This window comes from Bos mutus, chromosome 15, assembly GCF_027580195.1.
Source record: "Bos mutus isolate GX-2022 chromosome 15, NWIPB_WYAK_1.1, whole genome shotgun sequence".
Taxonomy (NCBI): Eukaryota; Metazoa; Chordata; class Mammalia; order Artiodactyla; family Bovidae; genus Bos; species Bos mutus.
In genome coordinates this window covers 40,532,373-40,551,180 of record NC_091631.1, presented here as the reverse complement: position 1 = coordinate 40,551,180, position 18,808 = coordinate 40,532,373, and the positions used below count along the sequence as shown (strand labels likewise).

Sequence of the window (18,808 nt, the reverse complement as noted above, 5' to 3'; positions counted from 1 at the left end):
ATGTGCTTTTACTGAATATTGTAATGGTACTTTACACTAAAATGTCTGTTTATCTCTTACTTAAAATTATAAAAGTACTCAGTGTATTGAATATATTGAATACACCATCCTGGATTTCTTAGGCAAGTTACTTAAAACCTTATTTCTTAGTTGCCTTTTCTTTAAAATGGGAGACTAATATTACTTACCTCACAGGGTTGTTGTAAAGATTAAATGGATAGTGCTTGACACATAAGAGCTTTCCAGGTGGTTCAGTGGTAAAAAAAAAATTTGCCTGTGGATTTAATCCCTGGGTCAGGAAGATCTCCTGGAGGAGGAAATGGCAACCCACTCTAGTATTCTTGCCTGGTAAATCCTAGGGACAGAGGAGCCTGGTGGGCTACAGTTCATGGGATTGCAGAGTTGGACATGACTTAGCGACTAAGTGTGCATTCACGCTTGACCCATAGTGTTAAATAAGTGTTTGCTTTAAAAAAAAAAAAGCAAAATTAGGGGATAAGGTAAAGTAAAATAAAAATAATAAAGGATCATGTTATACATTCTGTTTATATTTCCACATGAAAATATATTGTGAATAACTATATTAGAAGATATCCTTTAGTAACAACTTGTTCAATGGTTTACATAGTTATTGCTCATTTTCTACATTTTTATTGAATGCTCATTTTATACCAAATACTAGGTATGTAAAAAACAACAACAAAAGATCCCTTCTCTTGTGATGCTTGCAATGTAGTGGAAAAAGCAAATGAGTAAATTATATTGTGTTAGAGGAAGAATGGGGTACTAGATGAGCATGTATGAGCTGTATCTAACTTAGGTGTTGGGGCTTGAGGAAGCTTTCTGGAGGAGAGGGAAGAGGAAGTGTGTTTCAGGCAGAAGGAATGCTATGTTTTGGAGAAGGCAATGGCACCCCACTCCAGTACTCTTGCCAGGATAATCCCATGGACAGAGGAGCCTGGTGGGCTGCAGTCCATGGGGTCGCTAAGAGTCAGACACGACTGAGCGACTTCTCTTTGACTTTTCACTTTCATGCATTGGAGAAGGAAATGGCAACCCACTCCAGTGTTCTTGCCTGGAGAATCCCAGGGATGGGGAGCCTGGTGGGCTGCCGTCTATGGGGTCGCACAGAGTCGGACATGACTGAAGTGACTTAGCAGCAGCAGCAGGCTTTAATTTCTTCATTGTCCTCATTATCTTCCCAGGCAAGCACTGTAATCCAGAAGAGGTTTTGAGAACCAGGGATAAACTCAGGAATGAAGGCCTGGGGCTAAGAGAAATGAAAATACAATGTCCCAGGTGAAACTGGTATTTGTTCAGTCTCTAAGTTGTGTCCTACTCTTTGTGACCCCGTGGACTGCAACATGCCAGGCTTCCCTGTCCTCCACTATCTGCTGGATTTTGCTCAAATTCTTAGCTATTTCGTTGATGATGCCATCCAACTATCTCATTCTCTCTCACCCCCTTTTCCTACTGCCCTCAGTCCTTCTTAGCCTCAGGGAATTTTCTAATGAGTTGTCTAATCACATCAGGTGGCCAAAGTATTGGAGCTTCAGCATAAGTCCTTCCAGTGAATATTCAGGGTTGATTTCCTTTAGGATTGACTAGTTTGATCTCCTTGCTGTCCAAGGGACTCTCAAGAGTCTTCTCCAGCACCACAATTCCAAAGCATGGATTCTTGGTGCTTAGCCTTCTTTATGATCAATTGTCACATCCAAACACAGCTACTGGAAAACCTTAGCTTTGACTAATCGGACATTTGTTGGCACGATGATGTCTCTGCTTTTTAATACACTGTCTAGGTTTGTAATAGCTTTCCTTCCAAGGAGCAAGCATCTTTTAATTTCATGGCTGCAGTCACCATCCACAGTGATTTTTGGTCCCCAAGAACACCTGTCACTGTTTCTACTTTTTCCCCACCTATTTGCCATAAAGTGATGGGACTGGATGCCATGATCTTAGCTTTTTGAAAGTAGTGTGGAAAATGAAATTTAAAGTTTGCAAAAGGATAAGTTCAGAAGGCCTAGGAAGAAAGGCACCACCCTCATGGGAGACAGTGGGATTACAAATGAAGATCCAAAACTGAAGTTACATTTAATTTAGTTTAAGAAAGGATATTAAGAGGCGGAGACTACTTTTGGAGTCACAGAAATAGAGACACTGAAACAACAGACACTTGTATGTTTTCTCTTTGTCTTTCTCTGTCTTGCCCTTTTTTTCAGTTTATAGCATTAAATCAGTTGAATTTGAGGCTGGGGACTGTACCTTTTCACTCCGTGTCTAGTGTCAGGCACCTAGTGAGGACTCAATAAACATTTGTTGAATGAATAAACTCTTTTATAGCCTCATACATTTATAAGACACTTTTCCACTTATTGTCTTCTCTAGTATCATTAGTCTTTCCCTCTTTATAGAGTAATCCTCAGGCTTAAACACTCCAATCTAACCTGTGTCTGTTGTAGGCATTCAAAAATACATCATTTGAAAATTTTTGAGCTTTTCAGTGATTGTTTGAAGTTATTTTTTTGTAAGAATTAGCAGAACTTTATTAGCCTTTGCCCTGCTTCATTTTGCTGTCAAAGGCCAAACTTGCCTGTTACTCCAGATATGTCTTGACTTCCTACTTTTGCATTCCAGTCCTCTAAGATGAAAAGGACATCTTGTTTTGGTGTTAGTTCTAGAAGGTCTTCATAGAACTGTTCAACTTCAGCTTCTTTGGCATTAGTGGCTGGGGCATAGACTTGGATTACTGTTATATTGAATGGTTTGCCTTGGAAACGAACTGAGATCATTCTGTTATTTTTGAGACTGCACCCAAGTGCTGCATTTCATATTCTTTTGTACTGTATCTTGCTCTTTGGAAGAAAAACCATGACAAACCTAGATACCATATTAAAAAGCAGAGACATTACTTTGCCAACAAAGGTCCATATAGTCAAAGCTATGGTTTTTCCAGTAGTCACGTACAGATGTGAGAGCTGGGCCGTAAAGAAGGCTGAGTGCCGAAAAATGTTGCTTTTGAACTGTGTTGTTGGAGAAGACTCTTGAGAGTCCCTGGAGCTGCAAGGAGATCAATCAGTCCTAAAGGAAATCAACCGTGAATATTCATTGGAAGGATTGATGCTGAAGCTGAAGTTCCAATACTTTGCCCACCTGATGGGAAGAACCAACTCATTGGAAAATACACTAATGCTGGGAAAGATTGAGGGTAGGGGGAGTAGGGGGCAACAGAGGATGAGATGGTTGGATGGCATCACCGGCTCAGTAGACATGAATTTGAGCAAGCTCAGGGAGATGGTGAAGGACAGGGAGGCCTGGTGTGCTGCAGTCCATGGGGTTGCAAAGAGTCAGACGCTACTGAATGACTGAACAATGACAACAAGAATTAATACATTTATTATACTGCCTCCTATTCCAACTACTGTGTCTTTCCATTTATTCAGTTTTCTTTTGTGTCTTCTGCAATGGTCTAAGTTTATTCTTTGATAATTTGTATTTTTGTTACTGTTGTGTGTAGAATATGTTCAGATTTTCTAACAGCTAGCAAAAATAAAATTACTGAATTTTCTATATTTGTGTTTAGCTACCTCACTGAGAAGGAAATGGCAACCCATTCCAGTACTCTTGCCTGGAAAATTCCATGGACTGAGGAGCCTGGTAGGCTACAGTCCATGGGGTTGCAAAAAGTCAGCCATGACTGAGTGACTTCACTTTCACTTTCACCTAACTGAACTCTGCTTATTTCTAGTAGTTTTTCAGTTGTTTCTTACATATTCTTGGTAGATAATTGACCCTTTTGTAAGTAAAACTTTTTATATCTTTTTGTCTTGCTGAATTGACTATAACAATGTTAAATTTAGTGGTAAATCTCGAATCTATCTTTAAAGGCATTTCCTTTAGGTTTCACTGTTTTGTTTTGTTTTTTTCCTTGACTCTTTTTTCAATACTCTGGCTCTTTGACATCCTTCTTTAGATCTTTTGCTAATTTTTTTTTCTCACCTGCCTTCTGATCATTTATACCTTGAATGTGTTCCTTGCCAACGGTTTTGTCTTCAGCTACCTTCGCTCTTAGAGAATCTATACACTTAATCTAAGTAATGCCATTCATCACTGGGACTTCAAATATTACCTGTACACCATAGGTTTCCAGCTCTTTATCTCTAATTCCTATTACCAGTTTTATGTTTCTAGTGTACTGTTTAACTTGTATAACTTTTTTCCCTTCTTAATCAGGCTTTCAATGAGTTCCATGCATATAGGACATATAGTGATGAACAAGAAAGACTTTGTCCCTGTATTTATGGAGTTTACAGTCTAGTGGGGAAGACAGGCATTCAAGAAGTAATGAAAAGCTGTGAAAATAGAGTGAAGAAATGAGATACTATGACAGAATTACCACAGAATACTATACTAAAGGGGCTATGGAAGATCATTATCTGAATCAGTGACATTAAAGCTGAGACCTAAGGGAATGGAAAAGAGAGTGAGAAAGTCTCCAGGCAGCAGAAATGGTATTTGCAGAGGCTTTCAGGTTTGAAGGAATATGACATGCTTAAGGTCCTGGAAGAAGGGAAGTATGGCTATATTGGAAGAGATAGTGTTTGAGTGACGAGACATAAGGCCAGAGGACAGGGAGAAAACAAAACTGGTTAATGTTTATTAACTGTTCATTCTGTACCAAGTCCTGTGCTAAGTTTGGGGGATGCAGCAGGAACAAACCAGGCAAAACTTCCTGTTCTAATGGAACTTTCACTCTTTCGGGGGACACAGACAACAGACGAGGTAAGCAAGTAACATGAACAAATAACATATGATATGTTAGATAGTGGTATGTGCTGAGGAGGGACAAGAAAGGTAAAGGGATAAAGAGTAGTTTGAGAGGCCTTCAATGCAGAGGAGAACTGAAGTAAATTTCAAGCAGAGGTTAACAATGAGAGCAAGTGTTGAAGCATTAGTCTGATAAGTTCGAGAGCAGCAAAGAGGAGTTGGAGTAGAGTGTGTGAGGGTGTCAGTAGTGGGAAATGAGGTGGTGTAGGGCCTTTATCTTCTGACTTTACTAAGTGAAATAGGAAGCCATCAGAGGGCTTTAACAGAGAAGTGATATGATCTGTAAGGATGCCATGTTTTACCATTTCATGGGCACACTGTTCACACAGGATTCACTTTAGAGTCATGCAGTGGTGTAATCCTGATCTGATGTGTATTTTAAAAGAATCACTCTTGGCTGTTGGGTTGGAGATGGACTGCAGGGGGAACTAAGGTAGATACAAAGAGGTAATTAGGAAACATCATAATTTAGGTAAGAGATGATGGTGGCTTAAATTAAGGTGGAAGTAATGTGAAATGATCAAATTCTGAATATATTGGATGTTGTTGGATTTACTTGTTGTAAGGATTTGTAAGGATTTACTTGTTGATTTGAATATGAGGCTGAAAAGAGAGAATAGTACTTAAACTATCTAGAAGTGTGGAGTTAACCATTGATTGAAATGGGGGAAGACTTCATGGGGGGCAAATACTTGTCCAAAGCTTGGCTTTGGACATAAGTTTGAAATACCTGTTAGACATTCAAGTGGAAATGCGAAGCAGGACATTGGGTATACATGTCTAAAGAGAGAAATTGGACTAGATAGTTATATGTGGGAGTCATCAGAATGTAAAGTATTTTTCTTTAAATACTATCGATAGTATTTAAAGAAAAACCTCTTTTTAAAGTACTGTAGACACTGATCTATAACCTCCTTTTTCACATAACAGGCTTAAGGACTAGGTTGAGGATTTGGGACTTTTATTTTGAGATAGCACAAGCCATGAAAGGTTTGAACTAGAGATATCTGTTTGTATTTTTTGGGCTACTGTGGAGAAAATGAAGGCAAAAGCAGCTGGTGAGTTTTACAATGGGACAACTGTAAGGCTGGGTTCAGTGAGGATTGTCAAACAGAGTATCTACACGTGACCTCTTCATGAGGGTTGGGCTTCCTCATGCCTGGAGACTGAATCAGAGAGGAAGCATCTGAAGAGCAAGCATTCCCAAGACCAAGGCAGAACCACAAGTCATGTACCCATCACCTCTGCTGTGCTCCCCTGGTTACAAGCAAGTCAGTATAACCAGCCTAAATTGAAGGGGAGAGGAATTGGGCTTCTCCTACTGGGAGGAAATATCAAACTCCCATTGTAGAAAAGTATATGGAGTGAGAAACTTTTTAGCTATCTTTGGAAAATGGCATCTTTCAGAGAAAGAAATAGCACAGTTCAAGATGTATTTAAGAGGTGGACTTAATAGGGCTTGAGGAATGGTTAAGAGATGAAAGAGGAATCAAATATTCATTTATTTTACAAATATTTAAGAGACTGTCATATGACTAATACTCTTCTGAGATGGTTCTGAGAACTTGAGTGCATGGTGATGCCATTTACTCATTTGAAAAACTGCAGAGAGAGAGACTGAAATGATTAAGTTCAATTGGAATATATTGAGTTTGAGATGCCTGTGAAAGGGCATCCTAGTGGAGATTTCAGGAGGCAGTTGAATATGATGCATCTGGAATATAGCGGGCAGAATTAGTAGAATAAACTTGAGAATTGTAAGCTTAAGGTGAGAGAAAATAAAGAACTTAGAACTTCCCTGCAAAATATCAATACATAATGGCCAGCTGAATATTTAGGAAATATTTAACCTAAATATTTAGAAAATATTTAGATAATTTCCTAAAGGAAATCAGTCCTGATTATTCATTGGAAGGACTGATGCTGAAGCTCCAATACTTTGGCCGCCTGATGCGAAGAACTGACTTACTGGAAAAGACCCCGATGCTGGGAAGGATCAAAGGCAAGAGGTGAAGGGGATGACAGAGGAGGAGATGGTTGGATGGCATCACCGACTTGATGGACATGGGTTTGAGCAAGGTCTGGGAGTTGGTGATGGACAGGGAAGCCTGGTGTGCTGCAGTCCATGGGGTCACAGAATTGGACAAGACTGAGCAACTGAACTGAATGGCCAGCTAGAGGAGAAAAAATTGAAAAAGGTGACCGAAGAACAGCAGCCAGAAAGGAGAAAGAAAACCAGGGATAATGATACCAAATCTTAGTGATGAGAGTGTTTATTAGAGAAATGCAAATCAAACTATAATGACTTCACACTGGTCAGAATGGCCATCTTTAAAGTCTATAAATAATAAATGCTGGAGAGGCTATAGAGAAAAGGGGACCGACCCTCTTAACACTGTTGGTGGGAATGTAAATTGGTGTAAGTTAGTACGGAGAGCAGTATGGAGGTTCCTCAAAAAACTGAAAGTAGAGTTGCCATATGATCCAGCAATCCCACTCCAGGGCATATATCCAGACAGAACTGTAATTTGAAAAGATCCAGGTACCCCATGTTCATAGCAGCACTGTTTATGATAGCCAAGACATGGAAACAACCTAAATGTCTATCAATAGACAAACAACGGATAAAGAAGATATGGTTTGTGTGTTCTTGTGTGTATATAAACACATAATGGAATATTAGCCGTAAAAAGAATGAAATAATGCCATTTACAGCAACAAGGATGAACCTACAGATTATCATACTAAGTGAAGTAAGATAAAGACAAATACCATATGATATCACTTATTTGTAGAATCTGAAATAGGACACAAACATACCTATGAAACAGAAGCAGACTCAAGACGTAGAGAACAGACTTGTGGTTGTCACAGGGGAAGGGATTGGGAATTTGGGATTAGCAGATACAAACTAATCTAAAATAGGGAAGGAAGGATTGGGAATTTGATATTAGCAGTACAAACTAATACACACACACACACACACACACATATACATACAGGATAGATAAATAAAAAAGAACTATTGTATAGCACGGGCTTTCCTGGTGGCTCAGAGGTTTAAGCGTCTGCCTCCAATGCGGGACACCCGGATTCGATCCCTGGGTCGGGAAGATCCCCTGGAGAAGGAAATGGTAACCCACTCCAGTCTTGCCTGGAGAATCCCATGGACGGAGAAGCCTGGTAGGCTACAGTCCACGGGGTTGCAAAGAGTCGGACACGACTGAGCGACTTCACTCACTCACTGTATAGCACAGGCAACTATATTCAATATTCTGTGACATAATGGAAAAGAATATGAAAAACATTGTATGCATAACTAAATCATTTTGCTGTACAGCAGAAATTAGCATTGTAAGTCAGTAAAATTTTTTTTAAAAGATGTTCATTTTCTTTAACAATCCAGAGGTCATTTGGAGACTATATAAGATAATGTATTTTTATGTATAAGAATTTACCTATAAAAGGAATTAAAAAAAATCATAATGGAAATATGCAGCCTAGAGAGAGACATGGATAAATAATAGTAACATAGTTGATTATTTAATTATTATATTAACAGTTACTAAGTAACATGTTGTAGAGAGGAAAAAAGCTCTGATTTGGGAAACTATAGATTTGAGTTTTAGTGTCTTCTCTCACTCTCCTGGTAGTTCCTGAGGTAATAGATCCTTAGATAAGAAATTGGACGTTGCCAATGAAATAGGAATAAAATAAAAATGATTAGATTGGTGCAGGTGAGTTTGTGACTGTGTATTTGGGAAGTTAAAGTTGTTTGTTATGTCAGAAGAAGGGTCAGGTGAAATGTATCTTTCATTCCTCTCAGTTCTAGGGTCACATAAGCTATGTGATTCCTGTGTGCTCAGTCAGTCGTGTCTGACTCTTTGCGACCCCATGAACTGTAGCCCGCCAGACTCCTCTGTCCATGGGATTTTCCAGGCAAGAATACTGTAGTGGGTTGCCATTTCCTTCTCCAGTGGTAATTCCTGTACCGTGCTGTATTTTGCTTGATCTTTTGCCATCCTTATTCCCAAGTCAAGTGACCCTTTTCATCTCACTCTGCTTCCTACACAGTAATATCAATGTTGTTTGTAAATAATTTTCTGAGAAAGAAAATGTGGGAAGTAGACTATGGGGACTATTTTATTTCATATGGATAATCTGCAAAAATACCCTTAGAATATACTTTAAAATATAACCGCATACATTGATTGAAGACAAATGATGTAGTGAAAAATAACCTGGACTGCAAATAGAGTCACAGAGGGTGGATTTAATTCTGATTTTGAAAATTAGTTTTGTAACCTTAGGCAGATTGCTTCATGATGTGTAAAGTGAAGAGGCTTTCGTTGGATGACTTTAATTGGCCCTTCTTGCTATAACATTCTGCATTTCCATAAGAACTCTTTCTGAGAAAAGTTTTAGTGACTAAAGAATAACCCTTGTATTATCTACAGGGTCCCGAAGTAGATGCTAAACTAATGTGGTGTTTTGTTTATGTGTTTGTTATTTCTGCTCTTCTTTTACTTATCAGTCACCCCTAAAGCGAAGTTACTTCTGTGGGTTTTATTTCAGGTGCCCTAATGCATGAGTTGTCAAATGATGGTGCCCGCAGACAGTTCGAGTTTTACTTGGAAGAAATGATCCTGCCTCTCATGGTAGCCAGTGCCCAGAGTGGGGAGCGCGAGTGCCACATAGTGGTGCTTACGGACGATGACGTTGTTGATTGGGATGAAGAGTACCCACCACAGATGGGAGAAGAGTATTCACAAAGTATGTGCTGTGGCATATTTTCTCTCTCTTAAATCACCACAGATTTCCTCTTTATTGTTTATAATATTGATTAAAGGACAATTTTTATAAAGAAAGTTTTCTGAACTCTTTCTTATACCAGGAGTGGACAAACTACAGCCTGTGGGCCAAATCCAGCCTTTTGCCTGTTTTTATAAATTAAGTTTCATGTATTGTCTATGGCTGCTTTCGCGCTACAATAGCTGAGATGAGTAGTTGGAATGAAGACCGCATGGCTAGCAAAGCCCAAAGTATTTACTATATGGCCCTTTACAGAAAAAATGTATTCACCCATATCATGCATAGAAATGGTTTGCTCTTTGTTGCGTATCCAGACCTTAGTTGGTTTTTTTTTTTTTTTTTGGCATTTAGAAGCATCCAAGAGAAATAGATCCTGGAATAGTAGATAATGAAAAATAAAACTGTTTCTTATAGAGATGAATTTTTATTTGTATATAAAATGAGAAGCTTCAACTCACTGATTACAAAGATGACTAAGTTCTAAGACATTCCTTTTTTAATGTCACATGCTTTCTTGGAGAATACATGACCCTTCTGAAAGCTTTGTGGAACTTTAGGTATTTTTGGTCAAAACAGCACATCTTGAGCAGCAGTGACTTTTTTCTTACTGTACTTCTAAACTTCTAATTAGAACATTTGATTTTTTTTTTTTCCTGTTAGAAAGTGTATCTCATATTGATTTTGTTTGTTTGAATGTTTGTTTTTTTGGTGAGCCCAATATAGTATTTTTGAACAGTTCCATAGATTGAGAAAAAATTACAGGTAAAAGAATGATTTGAGAACAGGATTTATATGGAGTATTAGAACCCTTTAAGCTCTGGTTTTTCCATTTTATTTACCGTTTTCTAAAAATAAAGCAGACTTCCAAGTGGTATGCTTTTTTAATTTTAATTCTAAAGATTTTCAGATGATTATTTCAACACAGAGTATGGTAGTAGCTTTCAGAATTTACATTTGAGACATTTCCTTTGCATGATAACACTTGAATGATTCTTTTGTGGACAGTTGCAGTAATAAAATGTTGCTGTTTCCTCATTCCTAGGCTTTTTGCTGACCATGGTTTTCTATAATATGTGGAATAAAAAGTTGAGCTTTAGTTTTCAGAAAGTTTGACTTCAAGAGAAGAGGGCCAACCATAGAGCACAGAAATGACACTATAGTGATAGAGGAATAATATTAGACCTGGCTTTTCCTTTTTAGTTATTGAGCTTTTCATTTCAGTGTTTTTTGGTTTGTTTTTTTGTTTTTCTTGAACTTTGAAGTTTAAAAGGACTGGAAACATTTTTATTTAATTTGTCTAAATATGTTTCATTTTATGCCAAGATGTTCCAACCTAAAGAAGGATAACATTTGAGGAGATAAGAGATAGCCTATCTCTTCAGGCTGATTTTCCTAAGAGTGACATACACCACCCATTCTGAAATGTCAAAAAATCTTTATCTTAAAATATCAGTAATCTTAAGGATGTAGTAATAATCACAACTTTTACCCCATGAATAGCTTCTGTATACTTTTTTTCCTTTTATTGGCTCTTAAACCAGCATGTTTGGTTTGTGAGTGTGTTTTTCTTTTTTTGAAAAAACCTTTGCAGTTCACCTTTTAAGGGAGATAACTCCACCTGAAAGAGAGAAGGCGAGGAAGGTCCATCAGTCTAACTCCCTGAAGTGCCCAGCACATTTGGAAGACTCAACATGTTGTCAGTGGAGTGTCTGTCCTTTGCAAAACCAGTTTGCTCTAAACAGACTAACCTAGGCAGAACATGCTCGAATCTGCCATTTTTAACATCAGTATTAAATGGGGCTGTTCGCCTGAATGGAAAACAATTTGTGGGGAGGGTCTTTGCCTTTTGGGGGAATTATTAATAGTTGCTCAATCCATGAAATGTAAGATGTATCCATTTTGTACTTTCTGACAAGGCAGTTTTTTCCCCTCCAGATGAGGCCTTGTAGGTATCCTAGCAAAGTCTTTTACTTTGCCTGCTTGATAATGATGTGATACTGATACCTTTTTTTGATTCTCTTTATATGAAGAAATTGGGGCAGACCCCATCTTAGTAAGTCTGTGTATGATATATCTTTCAGAAGGAGAGTCTTCCTATGGATTGGGTTACCTGATTGGTTATTAAAGCTTTTCTTGTTTCATCTTATGTAGACATTTGCTTCTATATTAACTGTACTGAATTGTCCTGTCATGTTGGCTAGTCATCCTTTGGCATCACTGCATCCATTATTTGGGCTTTTAGGGTTGTCGGGCCCCTATGATGGTCAAGATAAATAACCTTGAGTCATCTCTAAGTACTTTGATTTTAATAAAATATTTTTGTCTCTTTGTTTCCAGTTATTTATAGCACAAAATTATATAGATTTTTCAAGTACATTGAAAACAGAGATGTGGCCAAATCAGTTTTGAAGGAGAGGGGTCTTAAGAAGATTAGACTGGGAATAGAAGGTAAGACATTTTCACTTTTTTTTTTTATTAATTATCTTTTGGAACCAGCAAGGTTTAAAAGCTGGATCCCATTGAGATTATATTTTGAATATTTTGAGAAAATTTCAGACAAATGATTACAGAATGCTCATGCAGTAAACACATAAATAACAAAAGTCAGCTTTTTTTATCTGAGAAGAGAAATAGAAGGCCCTTAAAAATTAGTATTTATTCTATAAGATTCTCTAGCAATATAGAGATATGAATTTGTCTTTTCTGCCATCACTCTACTTAATGCATTTTTACTAAGCCCATGTAGTGTGTTTGGCACACGTATGTGTACTCCTGTAAGAGACGACAGGACTCTTTGCCTAATGGTAATTTTGATCATAGCCCAACAGAACTAAAATCTAGTACTTTTTTGAAAATTCATGTAAAAACTGGTGGTGGTGGTTTAGCCACTAATTTTCCAAGATTTTATCTGGAAAATCCTATGGTCAGAGGAGCCCGGCGGGCTACAGTCCATGGGTTGCAAGAGTTGGACACGACTTAGCAACTAAACCACCAGCACCACTCTTACATGAATTTTCAAAAAGTATTAGATTTTAGTTCTGTTGGGCTGTGATCACAATTACTATATGTCTTAAGGTGTCTTAAGGTATGATAATAGCTTATTTTCAAATTGAATTGAATGTCCATATACTTCATCATACTTAAATGCAAACTTTTTAGACTGCTTTTTACCTTGTGATTTAAATGAACTTTTACAGATGCTACCCTCAGATCCTTCTTTTATTTTAAAGTGTCCTTACTAAAAACAAAATATCTTCCTTGGCCTAGAGTAATAAGTAAATGTTCTGGAGCCAGAATGCTTGAGTTCAAAGCCTATGATTTAATAGCTGTATGACCTTGGACAAGGCACTTTACTTCTTTTTGTCTTTGTTTTCTCATCTAAAATGAGAGTATTAATACATACTTTATAGGGTCACTGTGAGTGTAGAATGAGTTAATCCATGAAGAACACTTTAAATAGGGCCTAGCACATAGTACTTTCTGTGTCTGTGATGGTGACACCAAAGATTACGGTATTCAGATCAGTGATCAGATGAGCTGTTGGAGATGAAGATGAGGGACTCCTGAGACATACAGGGAAGAATTACCAGAAATGAGGTCTTTGCAGGAAGGGGAGGGGAGGAAATTTGGGGTTTAAAAAGAGGGCATATTAGCTTCACCAGTATATGTCCTCTTCTGTCATTTTGCAAACAGTGAGTTTTAGCTGCTTGGTTTCAAAGTTAGAGAGACTGTAACTGGAGGGGGAATTACTTTAGCAGGCCCCTAGCAGGTATTTGAACTGATAACAAGTGGGCTGGAACTGTGTTTAAAAAAGCCTGATACACTGTGCTAAGGAGTATGGACCTTCCCCATTAAGCATGAGGAAACCATTGGTAGTTCTAAAGCAAAGATGTAATATTATTATTATACTTGTGTTAAGAAAAAAAAAAAAAGTGGTGATTCAGTGTGGAGAAGAGATTGGAATACAATGAGATGGGAATTTAAGGACGTTCTAATAGTCCTGGAGCAATCAGGGACAAGGGAATAGAGAAAGGGAAACCTTTCTGACCTCTAGAGCTGCCCTTCAGATGGTAATTGGAAATATGAAACAAAGAAGACATTCTATAGGTCTTTAGAAGATGTTTAGTCCTGCTTGCCCCTGTGCCTCCCTCACCTCAACCACACACCCACACCCACACCCCCACCCCCACCCCACACACACACACACACTCCACACATGGCTAAATATACTAGCTGCCAGTGATGCCTGCATAACAAACTCCTATGCAGGAATCCTTAATTGAACCCTGACTGTGTGAGGCCTATGTGGATTTTTTTTGATTTTAACAGTGGCCCATAGGCCAAATCCAACCCACTACCTATTTTTTATAAATCAAGTTTTCTTGTAACATAGACATACTTATTAATTTATGCATTGTCTGTGGCTGATTTCATTTTATTATGGCATAGTTGAATAGGTGTGATAAAGACCATATGGCCCACACACCTGTCTGGCCCTTTACAGAACATGTTTGCCAGTACTTGGTCTAAACTAGCAATTCATGCTAGTAGGAAGGAGAAGGAACTTGTGATAGCATCTAAGGAAAGTATATCTTTAGACAAACTGCCGTACTGGTAAATGACTGAAATGTTCCCAAGACTGGGATGGTTGTTACCAGTTGTTACTCTTCACTGACTATGATCTGAGAGAAGGAAGATGTATAATTACTGGGGAAAGCTGTGTCTACTGAAAAAAAAGTGTTGCACAACTTGGAAGTTCAGAATTATGTTTTATTTAGTGGCCTTACTGTCAATTGTAGCCTTGGATATAGCCTCTCAGATAGCCCTGAGAAACTTCCAAGGAGGTAAGGGAGGAGCTGGGATATGTAGGAGTTTTTACTGGGAGAAGAGAAAAAAATGATCAAAAGATTACTGCTAATCACAAAAAGCAGACACCTCAAGTATTGGATTTAGTGCCTCTCTACCTTTGGGGCAATGCAGGAGTCTGGGCTTGTTGAAATTATTCCTTTGATACACATCTTAACTATCTATGGCTATTTTTCCACCTGAATTCCCCTCAGGGGCACCCTTGGGTCGGGGGTGGGCTGCAGGGGCAGATGACTTGATGGCCACAACATTTCTGTTTACTGAAATGGTAGGCAACTTTTTTTTTTGGTCCATGCTACTTTGGAATTGCCAGTCTGAATGAACTTGATTGTTCAGAGTAGTAACATTTAAATGATATAGAGGTTAAAATATTGGCTTTGTTAACCTAGACACAGAAATACCTGGAATCAGTGAAGCTGGAGATCGCTACAGCTCCTTTCCACTTGAACAGTAAAAAGGAAAGAAAAAACCCAAAATGATGTAAAGATGAGATTTAGGTTTAAAGAAAGTAGAAGGCCTATATGGCAGTAAATTGCAGGCCCTGAGGCCAAATAATTGTGTGGGGAAGGGATCAGGGATATCAAGGGTGCACAACCAGAGCCCATGATACACTGGATTACTTCCCATTGTATTAGGGACCCAGCCCCACCATGCTCTCTGAAAGTTTTTCTGGTGGTTAGTGGGAGGTTTTGTGAATTATATTAGTAGGATTTCAATTTCTTGCTGTTGAACTAATGACCAAAGAGAATATTGGTTTCCTTCTTTATTTTAATCTATGTTTTGTTCAAGAACTATAGTAACCCTCTTTAGGTTAAATAGAATGAGGAATGTGGGGACCTGTGTGTGTGTGTGTGTGTGTGTGTGCGCGTGCGTGCACACGTGCACATAGGTGTGTGTATGCACATCCTGTTTTTAAAAACTTCTCTCCTTCAGGTTATCCTACCTACAAAGAAAAAGTAAAGAAAAGGCCTGGGGGCCGCCCCGAAGTGATTTACAACTATGTCCAAAGACCCTTTATTCGAATGTCTTGGGAGAAGGAAGAAGGAAAAAGCCGGCATGTAGACTTTCAGTGTGTGAAGAGTAAATCTATCACCAACCTTGCCGCCGCTGCCGCAGACATTCCCCAGGACCAGCTGGTAGTCATGCATCCGACTCCGCAAGTGGATGAGCTGGATATTCTACCCATCCATCCCCCTTCTGGCAACAATGACCTCGATCCTGACGCACAGAATCCGATGCTGTGACGGTGATGTTTCTTGAAACCATAGCATGCTACTCTTCACAGTGACGCTGTACTCTCCTCATCCTGCACTGCAAGGCCACTCTCTTCATTGTGAGATGCACAGAACGATGTTTAGGATATTGCAGTGTAGGCTTTTTTTTAAAGACCAAAGGTAGCTGAATGGTTTTTTAAATGAGTACAACTCTAGCATCTTGAGGTTCCAGTTATATAAATGTATTTGTTTACCAGTAGGTTTGTGAAATTGGTTCTTTGTATGGGGGACAGTCCTTTTTCACACATCTAGATCTTCCCAGAAGTGGTGGAAATTGGCAGCTGGGGTACTTTGTCTAGATTGATATTCATCACACCCCAGATAAAATGTAGAACATTATATATAGTTGCACTTTATAAATGGTGGTTAAGTGGAACTGTTCAAGCCATTTTTATAGTTGTGATGCACAATATAAATAAGTGCTTCTATCAAAGTATTCCTTCAGTAAAATGTATATAGTTTGCTGCCCATGATGAGCAAAAATGAGTATCACTGGGCTTATTTGAATGATGAGGATGAGATTCAACCATATCTTATCAGTTATCTCAGTGCCGTTTTCATCCTTTTCAAGTGTCACATGCAGGGAGTGTGAACATCAGAGGTGGGTTATTATCCGGTCTGCCTTACCCTTAATCTGTTCACAGATATTTATTTACTAATGATTTTTTTGAAAGTTATGGGATAGGAAAATGAAGTGTTTGCTCTTCATTTACTAAATGATTGTAAACTCGTTTTTCATCAAAATAAAATTCCATTGTTTTAATGTTTCTGATCTTTATAACCATCTTGACCAGATTTTCAGTCTTGTATTTTGCAGATTTCCTGTTTTATTGGTGTCAGTATAATTAGAAACCAGGAAGTAGCTCAAGGAACTCCCGTTTGATATATGTGTGATGAGGCACTTATATTCTCCACTAACTATAAAATACACTATAAATCCAAATCATTAGAGCTGAAAAGGGAATATTTTGTAGTACAACCTGATACGAAGATAAAATACTTTTACTAGGTTCTATAGTAACCTTAAGTTTCAGAGCCAAATTCTGATACTAGTTCAGTGCTTTCTTCACTATAGTATGCTGTTCTGCCAAGCAAATTGTTCATGCATATGTTTTTGTTTTGTTTAATATTTTGTGACTCAGTTCAAGAAGAAATCAGAAGTATTTAGATGCTTTCAGTCTGGGGTCACTTAATGTCTGAAGCCATACAACTGGTAGTAGAGAGGAGTTGTATTAGAGAAGCCAGTTTGTTCTGTCTAATCTTGAGTTTGTAATTTCAGAGGACTTGAAGTTTGTGTTTAAGCAGTAATATCTTTGTTCTCACAGAAACTAAAATTACAGTACAGCTAAACAAGTGACACAGGAAAATTATGTATGTCCTAGAATTTTTATGAAGACCAGAAAGGCACTGTAAATGTTTTTGGTGTGGATCATCCATAAACACCCACCATGGAAAATCAATGATCTAGCCCTATAGCATTTTTTCCTTAATTATTTGAAATTTGAACAATATTTATAGAACAAGGGAAACATTTATTAAAAATATTTAACTAATACATTATACTTTAACCCATATTTATAGTAAAGGATTCTTACAAGGAAGAATAAACGGTTTTATGATACAATTAGTATAAGAAATATCCACATGGGGAACTTCTTTGTAGTGTAAAAACACCATACATCTGAAATGACCATTTGCATATAAAAGCTACCAATGATGCTTCTGTGCACAATGATTAAAAAATTCAACACAAACAGAATCCAAAATATACAATTAATGCAAGCTATCCACAGCTAGCCCAATAATCAATGATGAGGAAACACTGGAGCAGGCTTTAGTTCCACTTTTTCTGAAGTTACACATTGTTAAGATTGACTTGTATCAATGGCTCTGAGATGGCTTTTATGAAGACAGTACATAAAAGCTGTTCTCTCCTTATCCAGTAAGCTTCACAGACTGTATAACTCCATCAGTAATGCACTTTGATACTGTAGCTGTCGCCAAAGCAACATATAGTGTTTACAGCGGCCATGGCAAGTCGCTAAAGTCAACAGGGCCACCAAGCCCAGCATCTGCTTCCAAAAGGCTCATTATGACAGCCATTGCTGCTTCATCATTACTGGGACTACTTGAGCCTTGATCGTTGTCTATCATGTCTATGCCTATGTGAGGGTTTTCACCTGTGGGAGGAGATAAAGACTGGTGAGTGATTCTTTTAGTAAGTGGTTAACTTTAGTAAGCAGTTCCTAAGTACACTTTTAATAAGAAAGTTAAACTTAACAGTAGGGCAAGAAGGCTGCTTTGCCTTTTTTTTTTTTTAATATTTGTGTTTTTCAGCTGGAAGACCCAACTTTTTAAGAAGGAACTACTTAAATTCAATAAAGATTAAAAGTATGAGTTGACCTCATTTTACTATTCTGATATAACCAGTTATAAGGAGGGAATTATAGAAGGAAACCATGCAGGAGACCCCAGTTCGATTCCTGGGTCAGGAAGATCCACTGCAGAAGGGATAGGCTGCCCACTCCAGTATTCCTGGGCTTCCCTTGTGACTGTGCGGGTAAAGAATCCACCTGCAATGCAGGAGACCTGAGTTCGATCCCTGGGTTGGGAAGATCCCCTGGAGAAGGGAAAGGCTACCCACTCCAGTATTCTGGCCTAGAGAATTCCATGGACTGTATAGTCCATGGGGCAGCAAAGAGTTGGACACAACTGAGCAACTTTCACTTTCAGAGATTAGAGGAAAAAGATCTAGAAAGAGAAGTAGAGAAAAAGATGGGTAGTGTGGGAGAAGCAAACTCTTCATTGCTTAGTGACTTTCAATACCCTCTGAAATGCTTTTTGATCACCCTTTTAGGTTCTGTCTGAACCTCCATGAGCTCTCCCTCTGAAGAGATTATGTTCCACACATTGGGAGAAAGCCTGTGTCCAGGCTGCCAGAAACCCCTCTTGAATTCCAGATATCCCCACCGGCACCCAACCATTAAACTTAACTTTGAAGTAAAGATTTAAATAAATTTTAAACCTTT

General features: G+C 38.3%; 2 protein-coding genes across 20 annotated transcripts in view; one reads left to right on the top strand and one right to left on the bottom strand.

Moving 5' to 3' along the window:
* The window catches only part of BTBD10 (BTB domain containing 10), a 75,292-nt gene extending 58,728 nt beyond the window's left edge, over positions 1-16,564 (top strand). For 11 of the 12 annotated variants that reach the window (XM_070383976.1, XM_070383972.1, XM_070383970.1 and 8 more), the window contains 4 exons: positions 9,403-9,600; positions 11,231-11,335; positions 11,977-12,087; positions 15,439-16,564. In XM_070383976.1, coding sequence (XP_070240077.1) covers positions 9,403-9,600; positions 11,231-11,335; positions 11,977-12,087; positions 15,439-15,749 — 725 coding nt within the window. In that variant the 3' untranslated portion in view covers positions 15,750-16,564. The remainder of the gene's footprint in view (positions 1-9,402; positions 9,601-11,230; positions 11,336-11,976; positions 12,088-15,438) is intronic. The other variant, XM_070383975.1, reaches the window with a different exon arrangement.
* Positions 16,565-17,035: 471 nt separating this feature from the next.
* BMAL1 (basic helix-loop-helix ARNT like 1) overlaps positions 17,036-18,808 on the bottom strand; it is a 108,317-nt gene continuing 106,544 nt past the window's right edge. For all 8 annotated transcript variants that reach the window (XM_070383958.1, XM_070383965.1, XM_070383964.1 and 5 more), the window contains one exon: positions 17,036-17,959. In XM_070383958.1, coding sequence (XP_070240059.1) covers positions 17,799-17,959 — 161 coding nt within the window. In that variant the 3' untranslated portion in view covers positions 17,036-17,798. The remainder of the gene's footprint in view (positions 17,960-18,808) is intronic.